The sequence below is a fragment of the Megascapheus bottae genome, chromosome 2, assembly GCF_031878675.1.
Source record: "Megascapheus bottae isolate mThoBot1 chromosome 2, mThoBot2.hap1, whole genome shotgun sequence".
In the NCBI taxonomy this organism is placed as follows: Eukaryota; Metazoa; Chordata; class Mammalia; order Rodentia; family Geomyidae; genus Megascapheus; species Megascapheus bottae.
The window spans coordinates 88,244,302-88,260,804 of NC_143510.1; the positions used below are offsets into that span (position 1 = coordinate 88,244,302).

Consider the following 16,503-nt stretch of genomic DNA (forward strand, 5'->3'; position numbering starts at 1 on the left):
GATGGGAATGATGGTGATAATGGTAAAGTTGATGAAGATGAATGTGGAGGAGATGAAGGAGACTATGAGAGGCTGATGGAGAAAATGATGGAGATGATGATGGTGGTGGTGGTAACTGAGAAGACAGTGATGATATGGAGATGATGCTGGAGGACATGGAGGAGATGGTGATGATCATGATAGCAATGGCAGCCAAAGGGAAGATGCTGGAAGTGCTGGAGATGCTGATGGTGATGGGTGAATGGTGGATGGATGGGTGGATGGGTGGATGGACAGATAATGGATGGATGGTGGATAGATAGATGGATATATGTTTAGCTTCATGGAGGAATATGTGGATGGATGATTGGTAGATGGGTTTCTGTATGGGTAGACAGATAGGTGATGGTAAATATATATTGGACCTATGGATGACTGATGGATAGATAGATGGATAGATGGATAATGGATAGATGGGTGTGTGTACAGATGGATGGATGATGGACAGATGGGTGTGTGGATGGATGGATAGATGAGTGGATGATAGATGGGTGTACGTATGTATGATAGATGGGTATGTGGATGGATGGATGGATGGATGGATGATGGATAGATGGGTATGTGGATGGATGAATGACAGATAGGAGGGAGGATGACGAAACCTCAAATGACATGTTCAGGATAATCCTGAAAGGTGAACACAAGTATCACAAGCAATCAGAGGACTAGTTATTTGAAGTTGAGAATGTTTCAGCTCAGGCTGTCTTTTACTGGTCCTCACTCTTACTGGTGAAGCTGCTCTGAGCTTCATCTGTCACCTATAAAAATAAGAACCAATACCACCTGCCTGCTTGGTGGGACATCGTGGAGGCCCTGTGTGGTCCTCATTACACTGCTGTGCCCCCAGATCTTAGCCTGCAGCCTGCTCCAGTGCAAGCTCTGTGGCTTCTCTGCCTGTGTGCTGACTGTGGTTGAGTATCTCTCAGCCTCGTTTACCTCAATGATTTAGGCCAGCAATGCCCCTTTCACAGAGTTGTGATCTGCCTAAAATGGGCTCATGGAGCTATGGGAATCAACCCAGAACCTGTGGCGAGTGGGGCCTCCGAGTCCTCTGATTGCCTGATAATCTTGGCACAACCTAATGCAACTGAATACATCCACTGGTTGACCTTGTTTCTTACACACCTGTCCTGTGTGCACTTCCAGGACTAGACAAGATGGTGAAAGGCTGCCCTGTATGGTTGTTCAGGTTGTTTACTGCTCAAGGACACTAAGTAAAAAAAAATTCTACTTTTGTGCTTTTCCTCCCAAAGCTGTGAGCCCTAAAGATGGCTGTCTCTGCCTGGGAAAATAACTTTTCCCTAATGTGCATAATAGCTACACTGGTGGCAAAGCATCAGAGTCAGCTGCAGTAGGATTCACCCAGCTGAGAAATGGTTACTGACAGGGAGGGGGCTTAGAGAGGATCTGACCCAATAGGCCTGTTGGGCAGGGGAGGAGACTGGCCACAGTGAGCCAGTCCCATTGATCTGGATCTTATGTTTCAGGTGTGCACAGCGCAAGTTCAGACTGGGAGGGTGATTCCAAAGCAGAGGGACCCCACAGGGTGGTCCCATGGAACCCAGATTGGAAAGGAACACTGCGGTAGGGAGAGAATTGATCTGAGGGAGAGGAAACATAGGGTGTGACTGGCTTGACTTTACTTCTGCTGGCCCCTGATGCTGGGCACACTTCTGACCTTGTTCCTTTGTCCCAGAGATGTTTGGAGAAGCCTGTCATGCCAGGTGTGGCTACCCAGAGGTTCCCCTGCACTGCTTGCATGAGACCTTGGCTCCTAAATCCTCAAGCAAAGAGGGCTGGTCCAGCTGGTAATCCACCTGCTGCCCAGATGCCTCCGCTGCCAAGTCCAGCAGCCCAATTAGAGAATGTTCAGGAAGCACTTTCTGTATGAGCTGAAAGAGGCTGGGACTGTGGTAGAGTTCTTGCCTAGCATGCACCAAGTCCTGGGTTCAATTCTTCAGTACCACATATACAGAAAAAAGCTAGAAGTGGTGCTGTGGCTCAAGTGGTAGAGCCCTGAGAAAGTTCAAGGACAGTGCTCAAGCCCTGAGTTCAATCCCCAGGACTGGCAAAAAAAAAAAGAGGGAAAGAGAGAGAGAGAGAGAGAGAGAGAGAGAGAGAGAGAGAGAGAGAGAGAGAGAGAGGGAGAAAGTCTGTATATGAACAGCAAAGAGCACTGTGCTAAGAGTCAGTCTTGGGTTCTGGCTCTAGCCTTTCTTTCACATAGGTTGAAATTGCTCAAGCCACAAAGCAGTTTCTTTGTCTGTAAAACAGAAGGGTTGAGACTCAGAGGGTGGGTGGGCTGCCAGTCCGCCTCTGTAATGAGCCCAGAGCTGCTGCTCAGTGAGGGACGACATGTTGAGAGCCTCTGTTCCTACATCACTTGGGGGAGTTTTAAACATGTGGCTCCCAGGCCCAACCCCAGAGCAATTAAATCAGCATTGCTGAGCAGGGAGCCTGGACTGCGTTTCATTTTAAAGCTCCCTGAGGTGCTCATAATACTCTGCCAGGGTTTGGAGCCAGTGTTCCAGAAAAGCAGTCAGGAGGTGACAGTGCACGGGGCAAATGCTTTATTTCCCTTAGGAGACATTTTTCTTGCCTCCCAGGCTCAGCCTCTCACTAGCAGAGTGGTTTTACCAGTCTCTTCCAGCCTCGATTTCCCATTCTGTAAGTGGGATGTTGGTGGGACCAAATGAAACTCAGCCTTACCACTTGCTTTCCCCCCTCCCTTTTCTATTCAAGGAGAGTCGGTGGTTTCTTGTGTTCTGCTGTTCAGCTGAATGCAATTCAAGAACTATTTATTAAAAACTTACAATGTGCAAGAGGCCTCTCATGGAAGGATGGAGATGAATCAGGCTCTGTCTCCACTTCAAAGAACTCACATGCCAAGGGGGTGATGAGACATGTGTCCAGAACGTGAGTCCAGATGGGAGACAGGATGCAGAGGAAATGAGACGGTGATGGTGATGCGGCTGTCTTTCTGTGAGACACTTTACAGTTTTCGTGAATGCTTCCAACAACCCCATGAGGGTTGTATTGTTTTCCTTTGGTGCTGGTACTGGGACTTGAACCCAGGGCCTGTGTTCTCGCTTGGGTTCTTCCACTTGAGACTGGTGCTCTACTACTTGAGCCACAGCTCCATTTCTGGCTATTCTAGTGGTAAATTGGATTTATCTGCCAGGGCTGGCTTTGAACTGTGATCCTCAGATCTCAACCTCCTGAATAGCTAGGATTACAGGTGTGAGCCAGCTCACTACCCATTTATTTGTGGCTGATTTCCCTATGTCCCCATGTTCTTCTGTCACTTGATTGAGAGGGGTGACATTAGCATCAACTACGGCTTCCACTGGAGGCCAAAATGCCTCTCCTGGCTCCCGACTTGGTCTCTAATTCATATGGACAGTCTGAAGTAGACTGGAGCTAGGACCTCTTGAGCTGAGGACTCGGTGGGGACTTTAGAGTCCTCCCTGTGTGTGGCTTCCAGAGGCTCCTTCCTCAGAGTCTTGCAACATCGAGTCCAGTCTCTTTTCTCAGGAGAGGAGACTGAGGTTCAGAGAGGGTGAGGTTTGTATGGAATAGCACAGTAGAACTCAATTTAGATCCCTGGACTCAAATTATACTGTTTTTGTTGTTGTTGTTGTTATTTGTTTGTTTGTTTTGGGTTGGTTATGGGGCTTGAACTCAGGGCCTGAGCACTGTCCCTGAGCTCTTTTGCTCAAGGCTAGCGCTCTACCATCTTGAACCACAGCACCACTTCCAGTTTTCTGGTGAGTAATTGTAGGTAAGAGTTTCATGGACTTCCTGCTCCGGCTGGCTTTGAACAGTGATCCGCAGATCTCAACCTCCTAAGTAGCTGGGATTGCAGATATGTGAGCCTCCAGTACCCAGCTGAGTTATATTGTTTTTAAAATATATTTTTATTGTAATTAATAGAAGGGTTACATTATATTCGTCAGATAGAAGGTACACCACTTCACAAACATTGCTACCCTTTCTCATATTTTGGTCCCCATTTCCCTCCCTCCATCCCCTCCCCTCATCTTGTTTTCCCCCCTTCCCTATCCTATTTCAAATAACCAAATATATACAATATATACATACACATATATACAATATATCAGATAACAAGGTAAGATGCTGTAACAATATGAGATAACCAAAAGAGATGAGAAATAACATAGTACATTAAGAACAACAATCACACATTATATGGCTTTAAGAGCAGACTTTTTATTAAAGAATTTATTAACATTGATTTTTACATCATATTTCAAATGATGTATTTAACAAACAAGTATTCAAGAAGGGAATCTCTATATACAATCACTGGCACTTAGATTTTAGAACATATTTAAAATTAGGCTGAGGGTTTGTATGTCATAGATACATATTAATCTATGTAATAAAACATTATGGCTATAGAGTCATAGATTTTTATGTCTAGGTAGTTGTGTTTATATTTCCAATACCATGTCCATAGCACTGGGTACGCAAACATTGAGTCCTCGCTCTTGTACTGTTTGGATCTAATAGCCACATATTCAGGATACCATGAGCCTTTTGTTCCTTTGGTCTTGCCTCGTCTCACTCATGAATTATACTGTTTTATTACCCACTTTACAGGCAAAGAAATGGGCCTTGAAGAGCCACACTTTGGAGTGTGGACAATGTGAGGCTGACACCATCAGAGAAGCTAGGAGGAAGCATTGTGGGTCCACCTAGGAGCACTATACTTTGAAGCATATAGGAGTTTAATGGGTAGAAATAGAGGAAAAGGGTATCTCAGGAGAAAGAGAGCTGTATACATGCCACCTGGAGGAAGGGAAGTCCAACTTCCTAAGGGAGGGAGGGGCGAAGCGGGGCTGCAAGTAGTAGTTCGATTTGGCCAAAATTCAGGCTGGTGACAGGGCATGGTGACAACTCTGGTGGGAGGCTTTCTGTGCCAGCTAAGGAATCTAGACTCTTTAGACTCTGACCCGCCTCCCCTGGACTTGGGCTTGAACTTAGGGCCAGGAGTTTAGCTCATCCACTTAACGCTAGTGCTCTCCCACTTGAACAACAGTTCCACTTCCATCTTAAAAGAAAAGAAAAGAAAACTGGCTAATGAGAGGTAAGAGTCTCATGAACTTTTCTGCCTGGGCTGGCTTCAAACCATGATCCTCAGATCTCAACCTCCTGAGAAATTACGATTACAGGTATGAACTACTGGTGCTTAGCATGAGATTTTATATCTTAAGCCTCTCGGCCCCTGAAAATTCTTACACCGGGATGGCTGTAGAGGTTGAAGTGGTCGTGACTGATGAGCTGGAGGGTCCTTACAGGGCCCAGGGAGGAAGGAGATAGCTACCATGAGTGATGCAAGTAGGACGGGTCTAAAAGGGGAGGGAGGGAAAATAGATGTGACATGGGACTTATTGCCATGTGAAGTGGCTTTGGGCCTGGACCAGCTATGGCACCTGCCCCTTAATGGCACCATTTTCCTCAGCAGGCAGCAGAGGTAGGGCTGGGCAAGTCTCCCAGAGCCCTTCAATGCCACATGCAGTGGGGGCGTGGTTAACAGGGCTTGACCTATCCAGGGTGGAGGACACAACTGAATCAGGAAGAAGCAGCTCAGAGCTGGCCATCTGCCACATTCCTATGGCTACAATTGGGGGCCCAGTAGCCTGAGTCCTCCTGGCCCCAGCCTTTCAGGTAAAGCAAATCACCTCCATGTTTCCTCTTGCCAAATCCACAGTCAGTTCAAGGCTCTCAGCCTCTATGCATCAAGCCAAGCTGGAACCCTCTGGGCTGAGGCCAGTTCCTAGAAGTCAGTCTGGCTTCTGGAAGCACATAGGCTGGGATCCTTGCCACTAGCCAGCCAGTGACCTTGGGCATGTATCTTGTCCCCTCTGAGGCCTGGTCTGCGGTATTAGACAGTAGCTGAAGCCCTGGGTACTCTGTTACCCTAGTCCTCCACTTGTGCTTGTGACATCTTCCTAGGAGGAACTCAAGGTGACCCAAGGAGAGACAGAGCAAGCCACTTTCTAGGCACAAGGTGACTTTAGTGATTTTGTCATTTTGTGGCCCCAGTAGTCCCAACCCTCACTGTCCCTGCGTGTGTGTGTGTGTGTGTGTGTGTGTGTGTGTGTGTGTGCAACCACTAAGGGCTTGAACTCAGTGTCTCAGTGTCTCATGTTGCTTTTTTGTTGCAACAATAGGCCTAGCACCTTACTACTTTTGCCACAGTGAACCAAGATCCTCAGTGTCAGTTTCTTGAGTAGCTAGGATTACAGGCGTGAGCCACCAGATCTCAGCTCCAAACCCATGTGAGAGAAATGCCTTTTCTATCAAAATGCTTTGCTTCCTTTCTGTTAGTCTTGAGAGGATTTTTTTTTTTCTGAAGCATTCCTGTTTTGGCCAGGTGACTTGGCCCTTGTTAATTACATTTTAGTTATACTCAACCTTTTCCTGAGCACTTTAAAACATCCTGTTAGCTCCTTGAATTTTAGTTGCATATTGTTAATCAAGCCACATCCTTTTGCAGATTGTGAACCTGAGCTTAGCCTCTGTGAGCAGAAGGGCAGGGACTGCTGGATTAGGGCTAGAAAGGGAGCAGCTTGTCTGCTGTATATGCTTGCTTGCCAGACAGGCTGAAATGCCCCCCTCCTGCAGACTTTGCCTTGCTGACTTTCTTTCAAGCTAACGCCCTTATTTCTGTGCATCAGCCCAACATCCTGAGCTCTAATAGACCGATTTTACAGATGCCCACCAACACCCCTAGGTGTCCTATGACTGACCAGGGCTAAATATGTGATGGGTTACAGAGGTGGGAACCCCAATTTCTGATCCAGTGGACCTAGCCCCTCAACTTGGTTCTCCCAGGCCCTGAGTTCTTCTCATGAGGTGGGGTGCGGTAGGGATGAGGGCAGTTCTAGAACAGAGGTAAACAGCACTGTACCCCTCACTGTTCTACACAGTGAGACCTCCTGATCACAGGGAGGAGTCTCAGTTGGGTGTTAATGGGCCTTTAACATCTCTCCAGACCAGGCCTGGAGGGCCTCTCTCTATGGGCAAGACTTGAAGGCCAGTTTCTAGTGCAAGTGTGAAAACCTTGCTTTGTTTTCCTTGTACTTATTCACAGGCATATCTGATGCTCTGAGGCAAAAATCAAAGAGACTCTGGAAAATGTGTTAGGGAGAGTAGGTCTTGGATTGCATGTGTGCGCATGTGCCAGTATGGGTGACAGCACCTGAATGCTGTCCCGTAGTTTTTTCTCTCCTTACTGACTCGTCACCACTTGAGCCACAGCCCTACTTCCAGCTTTTTGCTGGTTGTTTGGAGATAAACCACCATCCTTGGAGCTCAACCTTCTGAGTAGCTAGGGTCACCAGCCTGGGCCACCCATGCCTAGCTGCGGGTCTTGGAATGAAAGAAAATGCCAAGTCATAAGTGGCATGTGGAGAGGGCACAGTAAGCACCCATGTCTGACTTGGCTTCCACGCTTTCCTTAGAAGAAAGGGCTGGAGCCTGGGTGTCGGCTGCCCGCCTGGGCCATGGTTGGGCTGCATCCTCTGCTGGAGAGAGAGGCAGGACCAAGGGACACACCTGGAGGCCAGGGCAGAGCTACTGCTGCGAGGCCAAGGTGACTCCCAGGCCCCTCCTCCTGAGCGTGTGCGGCCCGTGTGCCAGTCCACGGGGTCCTCGTGGGCACAGAGTCCTCGGAAGGAAACTCGGGATCGAGGGCTGGTTGCACATCTGGGAGCCAGGGGGGCTCCCTCGCCGGCCCTCTCCAGCCTCGGTGCGCGTGCGGGGGAGTGCTAGCGTAGACGCAGCCTCCACCGCCAGGCCGCCTTCCGGTCACGGTGCGCGCGCCCGAAGCCTCGGGCTGTTCCCGGGCCGAGCCACACTCGCCGGAGCACGAGGAGCTGTGGCCAGCGGCCCGGCCGGGGCGGGGGGCGTGGCCGTGGGGGCGTGGCCTGCCCAGGGGTCTCCTCGATGATTGGCTGCGCGCTGCGGGGGCGGGGCGTGGGCAGGGCGGCGGGGGGCGAGGGGCGGGCCTCCGAGGGCGGGCGCGGCACCCGGGCGGGACCCGCTGCTGGCGCGCAGCCGGGGCAGGTGGGCGCGGGACGGGTCGGCCTGGCGTTGCCATCATCGCCCTCGGGTGCCAGGCTGCGGTCACTGTAGGGAGGATCCCGTCACCTCCACTCCCAGTGCGGGGGAAAAGAGGGGCATCGTCTGTGTGGGAGAGGGAGAGGGAGGAGCGGGGCCGGCAGAAAGTTCTCCTCCCTGGGGGGAGGTGAAGTGGGGGGGCGGCGCCGGCTCGGAGCGAACTTGGAGCTGCGGAGCCCCGGGGCGGCGTTCGAGGCCCCCTCCCACACGCCTGCTCCTCTTTTGGAGGCTGGCGTCGCCTGGCGAGGAGAAAGGAGCCGTCCCTCCTGCGCAGAGCCAGCTCCGGAGCTGAGGAGGCCGGGCTCCGGGCCGAGCAGGCGGCGCCCCTGTCCCCCTCCCGGGCGACCCCCTCGGGACCGGAGGAGAAGGTAGCGTAGGCAGCCCGGCGGGTGCCCCCCCCCCCCCAGCCATTCCCAAAGGGCTGCGGAGACTCCACGGACCGCTCCTTAACCCCCGGGGTCGCCCCAGGTGGGGATCTCAGTATCCAACGTCCCCAAGTCTCCGGGCACCTGGCTCAACCGGAGGCCCCCGGGTCCGGGCAGGGCAGGGCCGGCGACAGCGAGCCGGAGCCCGCCCAGCGCCCGAGCCCTGCTGAGCCCTCCAAGCCCACCCATGGGACCCCAAATTCGCGCTCCCCCTCTCCCAGCCGGGCCCAGCCCGGCGCTCCGAGCTGCGCAGGGGAGGAGGATCCGGATCCGTGCGCAGTGACCGGGGAGCCCGCGGCGCAGACGCGGGGAGGCTCGGCAGCTGGGGCTACAGGCGGTTCCCCGCACCTGCAGGCGCTTCCAGGCAGCCCTCCGAGCCGTGCCAGAGGCCCGGCCCGCCGGTCCCAGGTAGGAGAGACGCCCCAGCAGAACCGGGGTGCTGGGTGACGTTGGGCAGCCTGGCATGAGGAGGAAGGGCTCGGCAATACCCTTCATGACTAAGAACACTTGAATGGTGAGCCTACTGTGTGCAGGATTTCAGGCCTCTTTGCCCATGTAGAAAGCGTTAGTCTGCTGGGCAGGGAGCTGCGCCCTTTATTATGTCGGGAAAGAGATTCGTTGCGCCTGGACTCTGCTGGAGGGAGGGTGGGGGGTTAGTTCTAGGCGCTTTCTTTTATGAGAGGAAGTCTGTTTTAAAAAGAGGAAACTGAGGCTCAGGGAGGAAGAGGCACAGAACCTTCTCCAGATACACCTGTGTAAGATATACCATGTACCTGAGTGGAGGGGGGCTGTGGGGATGGGATTGGTGGTCTCCTTCCCTGCTTGAGGATCTCCCCTGAGGAAAGAAATTGGGACCTTTACCCACAGTCCCTTGACAGTTCCTCTCTAGGCTTCTGCAAGGGAAAGTGAGTTCGCTGGATAATTCTGCTCCCAGCAAGGGCTTCTGTACCCAGCTGGACACTCTCATCCTATCCCCTGTAGCCCTAGTGGGGGGTGTTTCTGCACCCCTTCTCTCTTCTCTTTTCCTCCAGTCCTGGAAGGGAGACAAGGCTGGGGTGGCTAACTCCTAAGAGTCTCTGATTGAGGCTTTTCCTGGTATCAGAGTAACACCGTGGGGTTCTCAAAAGGCCTCTGCCAGCCCTCCTGTCCTTCCCTTCCTGGAACAACTAGGCGGCCCACAGCTTCCCAGAGATTACCTCAAAGAAAGGAAGCCCGAACTTGAGAAGGCCTAGGGGAGCCTCTTGGCCTCCCATCTGGACTTCCCATTGCAGCTCAGGTCTTTAGGGATAAACTGAGCTTGTTCTCAGCTGGCCAGTGGCAGAGTTGGTCAGTTACGGCCAACATTGGCTGCCCAGGGTGGTGAGGAAAGCTTTGAAAGTCCTTAGGACTCTCAGAGGAGATTAACGACCGCACTATGTATGCACAGCGGCTGGGTGGGCACCACAGAGGGACTGAGGGGCCGGGCAGTGAACCAGGCTGTGGTTTACATCCCAAGGGAAATGTCCTTGTCCATTGGATCCTTCTAGCAGGCTGTGGGGACACATGCAGAAGAGGAAGGTGAGGGAACCACAGATACACTGGCTGGGAGCTGCCTGGCAGGGTCTCAAGGAGTCCTGGGCAAGCTGCCTGCCCCCAGCTGCCTGTAGGGAGAATGGTGATGAGGATGGAGTATGCCTGGGGGAGGGGGGAGTGTCAGTCCCCATTGGGTTGCCAGCTTTGATTTCACTGAGTCAGATATTGTTTGGAAAAACTCTAGTTTTGGTGAGGGGTGGCTTCTCATAGAGGTAAGAGCCCAGGCATGAGCCAAGCTTCCTGGTTCTAGTCCCAGCCCAGCCATGCCTGTGCTGTGTGAACTGGGGCAAGTGACTCAACCTCCCTGAGCACCAGTGTCCCCAGCAGTCAGATGGGCACGGGATGGGCCCTCCTGGCAGTTTGCTGTGAAGTCACAGGAATAAGGCATGTATACACATGTGGTAGCCTAGCTGGCTGGAAGACCTCAGCAAATCTCCACACTTTCTGCCTCCCAGCTGCCCTGGGAGTGGTCCTGGGGTGGGAGTGGCAGCGGCTGGGTTTCCACATACAGTCCCTCCTGTAACAGTCCCTCGGGCTGGGCCTCCGAGATTGGACTTGGAGCTCCCCCCTCCCACGTCCCCCTTTCCTACCCCAGATTAGTCTTGCTTGCCTCTCACTGTGGGATCAGAGGTCTGTGAGCAGGCAAATGAGGGAAGACATTACCCCGACAGGCATCCCTCCTCTCAGCACTCCTGTGGGGAGAAGGGAAGGGGATCAGAGGGCGGAGCCATGAGGGCTGGCTGTCACCTGGCATCCAGGTGTGTGGTATTACATTCAGCCCCACGTGGCTGGGGCCATGTGAAAACCCAGTCCTCTCAGATAAGAACGCCTTGAAATGTTCTCCTCCCTTCTCACTCCCCATCTGCCTTCCGTGGTGATTCTCTAAGTGTATTCAGTCGTTGGTTCCACAGCAGTCATTCTCAGTCTGGGGGTGAGGGGGTGCCAGGTGAGTAGAGGTGTCAGGAGATAGTGGAAGATGGCTTTAGGGAAGCCCAAAGCAGACCCAACTTGCCATATCATTCATCAAGGATCATCTCTTGGGCACCTGCTGACTACAGTCCCACAGGGTTGATTCGAGTTGGCTTTTGGCATGAATTCAGAGGCAGTGTGGAAGTGTTAGAGAGGAAAATACCTCATGCTTCACAGGGAGGTGGGATTCCACAGAGTGACTTCCTGAGCTCTCTCGGGGCTGCTTTGCTGGCTAAGGACTTGGAGCAAACAACTCAACCTCTCTGTGCCTCCGTGTTCTGCCACCTGCCCTCTGGGCTTCCTGGAAGGCTGAGGGGGGTGCCCGGGACACTCTGACAGAGATTCACTGAGAAACATTCCCCCTTTCCCTGCCCCCAGCCAGTGTTGCTGCTTTGTGTTTGGCACACGTCTGGGGTTGGCCTGAGGAGGCATCTTTATGGCTCCAGGCCTGGAGTCTGCATTGTGTGTGTCTCTTTGCAGTTCATTCACTGAGGTCAAGTTTTAGCCAAGAGCTGGCCAGAATGGAAGTATTTATTTACACCTTGGAGACTGACAAAGGCTGTGGAGAGGGCGTTTATAACAGTATTTCTGAGAGTAGTTCACTAGAACAGGCTCTCGGGCTGGCATGAGCAGATGTGGACACATGACAGGGTAGACAGAAAAATGGGATGTTGGATGATGCTGAAAGAGTCTCTGGAGGCTCACCTGGGGCCTCCCAGGGTGGGGAGGGCCTTCTCTGAGAGGGGGGACCACACAGAAAAGCCCCTTCCTCTGGGATGCACTCAGGCTCCTTGTGTGGGGACCAACCTGTGTGAGTTTCCCAAGGGGTCACTGTGCCAGATTGACTATACCCCACGCAGTTCTGGGGGTGGCATGCTTCCCATGCCTGCGTGGCTGCCTGGGGGCCCAGAGGACTTGGTCTTGAGCAAGCGAGCAGAGGGTGGAGGGAGGAGGGGCTGGCTGGGGGTGAATGGCCTTCCATGGACCTGAGTCTGGGCTTGATGGAGCCTGAGTGATTTGCTTAGCCCCACTTGATGTCTAGAGCTTGGATTTGTTTTGTTCCTCTTCCACGAAGCCAAAAGAGGCTCCCACAGAAAGTTCTAGATTCCTCCAGAAGCAGTTCTTGGCGCGGTGAGGATGTTTGTCCTGAGCCATGCTCTGTGTAGTTGGGGGACAGACAGAAGCCTGAGATCTAGACCAGGCCCACGGCACCAGGCAGAAGGGGCAGGGCCCAGCCGGGCCCCTGACGCCGCCCCTTTGCTTCCGTTGCAGCCCCGAGCCATGATGAAGACCTTGTCCAGTGGAAGCTGCACGCTCAGCGTGCCTGCCAAGAACTCGTACCGCATGGTGGTGCTGGGCGCCTCCAGGGTGGGCAAGAGCTCCATCGTCTCCCGCTTCCTGAACGGCCGCTTCGAGGACCAGTACACGCCCACTATCGAGGACTTCCACCGCAAGGTCTACAACATCCGGGGCGACATGTACCAGCTGGACATCCTGGACACCTCGGGCAACCACCCCTTCCCTGCCATGCGCAGGCTGTCCATCCTCACGGGTGAGCCTCGTAGCGGGGCGGCAGGCGGGGCCAGGCGTGGGCCTGTGGGCTGGGCAGTGAGGGAAGCTGAGGGGCAGCTGCCCGGAGGCTCCAGGACTTTCTGCTGGCCTTTGTGATGCTGGGCGGGTTACTGGCTGCTGCTGGGCAGCTACCAGCCCCCCCCCCAACACACACACGTGGGTCACCCAGGCTTTTTACCAGGGGACAGAAGCTTGCTGTCCTCCCAGAAGGATCAGGGAAGGTGTGGGGCAGGCACAGAGCACGGGCTTTGGGTGTTGGCAGGGTGTCTGGTGCTCCCCAGGGCACGAATGGCTTTGTGGACCTCTCACAGCTCACTTCAGAGGTGAGTTCACATCCTGCTTGTACTGCTTGGAAGATTCCCTGGGCCGTCTACCTTTATTCCACAAGAAGGGAGGCTGGGGCAGCGAGGTTCTGGAAGTTGCTCCAGGTAGAAGCATGGCTAGGCTCTGGGGCCTACCACTGAGCTAGCCCTGCCGGGGGCCGCCACAGGGAAAGACCGACCGGGACCATGCTGGCTCCTGGCAACATGGCTTTGGCCGTCCCTTTTATCCCTTCAGGCAGTTGAGTGCCATAGGTGAGAGAGTGGGTTCCCAGACCCAGCTGCCTGGGGCCTGGTCTTGTTCCTGTGACCCTGGGGCCGGGGACCCTGTCTCCCCAGCCTGTGTTTTCATTGCATTAGACAGAAGCTCAGTGGCTCTGGGAAAAGTAACTGAGGAATCGTTCAGGTGCTTGGTGAGCAGAGAGGCTAAGTGTTCTGTAAACAGTGGTCTTAAATGGAACAGGCATTTGTAGTGTGCCTGGTGTAAGCAGAGATGAAGGAGGTGGAGGCACCTCTAGCCATTATCCAGATAACTGCCAACTTAGAAAGTTCCACAGGAGGCCGGGAGTTTTGCCTAGTGGTAGAGTGCTTGCCTAGCATGCACGAAGACCGGGTTCGATTCCTCGGTACTGAGGCCCAAGTGGTAGAGTGCTAGCTTTGAGAAAGTCCAAGGACAGTGCTCAGGCCCTGAGCCCAAGCCCAGGACTGGCAAAAAAAAAAAAAGAAAGAAAGTTCCACAGGAAACGCTTGCCAGCCAAATGTAGTCATTCACACCTGTATTCTCAGCTACTCTGGAGGCTGAAATCTAGAGGATGATAGTTTGAGGCCAGCTTGGAAAAAAAAGTTTAAAGTTTCCCCCTATTTTAACCAACAAGCTGAGTATGGTGGATCATTTCCTTTCATCCTACTGGGGAGGCTACAGATAGGAGGATTCTGAGGGCAAACTTGGGCTATGAATTAAAAATGAGAGTTGCTTACCTGAAAGATAACTAAAGCAAAAGTGGACTGGGAGTGTGGGTTAAGCACCTGCCTAGCGAGTGTGAAGCCCTGTGTTCAAATCAGACGCATGCCCTGCCCATCTCTCTCTCCATGCTCTAGTCAGGAGAGAGGCTGACGGCCTCCCTCCTCCAAGCCCTCCTTGTAGACTCTCTGTGTGCCTCTGGTTGTCCTCCAATTTTAAAGCAAGACTGTATAAGTAGAGGAACCCTGGCTGGAGCTGGGTTCAACTCTTGGGTCTAGCACGTGGAGACTTAGCTGTGTGTCCCATCAGTCTCAGCAGGCCTGACTTCACTCCCCTGTGGGGCTGGGAGTTTGGGAGGAGGGCGGCACCCAGCTCACAGTGTAGGTTGCATGGAGTCAGCGCTCCCAGACGTGGGAAGGGATCTGATGTGAATGGCTTCTGATATAAATAGACATTAGTCTATATTTGATAAGTTATTTTTCATTAGATAATATACATCCTCTCCTCACCCCTTCCCATCAAAGAGAGGTTAGGTCAGAGACCTTCCCCCAGCTCCTTTTCCCCTAGGAGTGGGGACCTATCCCTGTTGTGTAGCCTTCCACCATCACATCGCCATTCCCTTGTGCCTCCTGGCTGCAGCCGGGCCCTCAGCAGCATTCTGAGCACATAGGACGACTTCTGTCTGTGTTGTTCACTCCCAAGCCTGGGCCTCATTTCCCAACCTGGAGCCAGCCTCGGGGAATTCTGAGAGCCATTCATGCCACAGCAAACGCTCCCTCTGGCTGCCGGCTGGCTCTCAGGTCAGGGCAGGCCCTGCTGCCTGGCACCTCCAATCTTGCGTTTGAATATTGAGTCCTCAGAGGGCCCTGAGACCAGCCTGGCTTTGTCAAGGTTGGCAGGCTAATGCTACCTTACTGGTGCCTTTCAGGACAGTCTCCACACAGACAGGTTTCGGGAGACGGGAGGCAGGGCGCCATGCTGGAGCCCTTCCGTCTAGAGCTTGCCCTTGTCAGGAACACTGCTCCAATGTGGTGTGTGCCTTTAATCGGGGTGAGTAGCAGCTGTGGGGCCCAGAAACTAGCTGTGGATTCTCCCCCTGAGGGTGCAGGCTGAGGACCTACCCTCGATTTCCTTACCTGCCTCTCAGCAGCCTTGGATACACACACACAAGTTTGTTGACTTGTTAAGTAATGGGGCCAGTTGTGGTGTCTTGAGCCTGTAATCCCAGCCACTCAGGAGGTGGTTAGAAGGAGCAAGGAAAAAGAAAAATGAAGACCTTATCCAAAAAATAAAGCTAATAAAAGGCTTAAGTGTGTGGGTCTAGTGGTAGAGAGCCTGCCTAGCAAGTGTGAGGTATTGAGTTCAAACCCCAGTATCCCTTTTTCCTACCCCTCAAAAAAAGAATTTCAGCAAAATGGGCCCTCGACCCCCCCAGCGCCTCACCAGTCCTGGCTCTGCATTCAGTCCTGGCCTGAGAAGGGCAGTGAATATTCATGGGTGTAGAATAACACTGGGGGCCACATTCTCTTGTTCATCCCATGATTTGCTCTGTGCACCAGTGTGAAGCCAGCACAAGGCAGAATTGCAGTCCTGGCCCAGCCATGTTGAAGTCGTGTGACTGTGGGCAGGTTGCGTGTCCTTTCTGAGCCTGGGTTTGCACCAGGACAGCAGTAAAATCTCCTCATGGAGGTTTGATGAGGCATCAGCAGAACATCAGGGTGGGACATGTGTACAGTGCCCAGGAGATGCCAGTTGCCATTACCAATGCTTGGGATGGCACAGCACAAGTCACCCTGCCTTCACTATCTGTGGCAGCCCTCAAAGAGCCCTGCTAGGCCAAGGGGCACTCATTTGGTACAGATGGGGAAACTGAGGTCTAGGGAGTTTGCGGGGTCCTGCTCAAGGTTGGTAAACAGAGGGATTCCAGGTGGGATTCTAGCCCCCTGCCCCCAGCACCAACACATGCTGTCACACTGGGAAACTGGTTTTTCGCTGAATTTGTGCCGTGTGTCAGGTACCCAGCAGGCCCTTGAGATGTGCGCTAGACTCTTAAGATACCCAACTCTCACAGCAGGTCGATAATTGCTATTCTCATAAGAGGGGGTGGCACGCCACTTCTGGGGCTTGAGCTCAGGGCCTGGGTGCTGTCTTCTGGCTCTTTGGCTTATGGCTAGTGCTATATAACTTGAACCCCTTCTTCTGGCTTTTTGGTGGTTAATTGGGGATAAGAGTTTCACAGACTTTCCTGCCCATGCTGATTTCAAATCAGGATCCTCAGATTTTAGCCCCCTGAATAGCCAGTACAGGCGTGAGCCCGGGGCCTGATTAACAGTCTAGCATCATCTGTGAAAGTCCACAGGAAGCGCCAGGTGAATGGATCCTATCTGGAGGCTTTGAATCACTCTGTGCCTCAACTTCCTGCTCTGGCAGCTGGGAACAATCCCAGCCCTTTATTGGCCCAGGAGCTGTCTGGGGGCGGGATCTCCTTGTCACTCAC

At 53.1% G+C, this 16,503-nt stretch overlaps 1 protein-coding gene across 2 annotated transcripts in view; it reads left to right on the plus strand.

The window, feature by feature from the left end:
* Rasd2 (RASD family member 2) overlaps nt 1-16,503 on the plus strand; it is a 69,552-nt gene that overhangs the window by 50,852 nt on the left and 2,197 nt on the right. The window contains exons 1-2 of one of the 2 annotated variants that reach the window (XM_090328600.1): nt 8,576-9,020; nt 12,426-12,705. In XM_090328600.1, the coding sequence (XP_090184726.1) occupies nt 12,435-12,705 (271 nt within the window). In that variant the 5' untranslated portion in view covers nt 8,576-9,020; nt 12,426-12,434. Of the gene's footprint in view, nt 1-8,575; nt 9,021-12,425; nt 12,706-16,503 lie in introns of those variants that run through there. The other variant, XM_090328599.1, reaches the window with a different exon arrangement.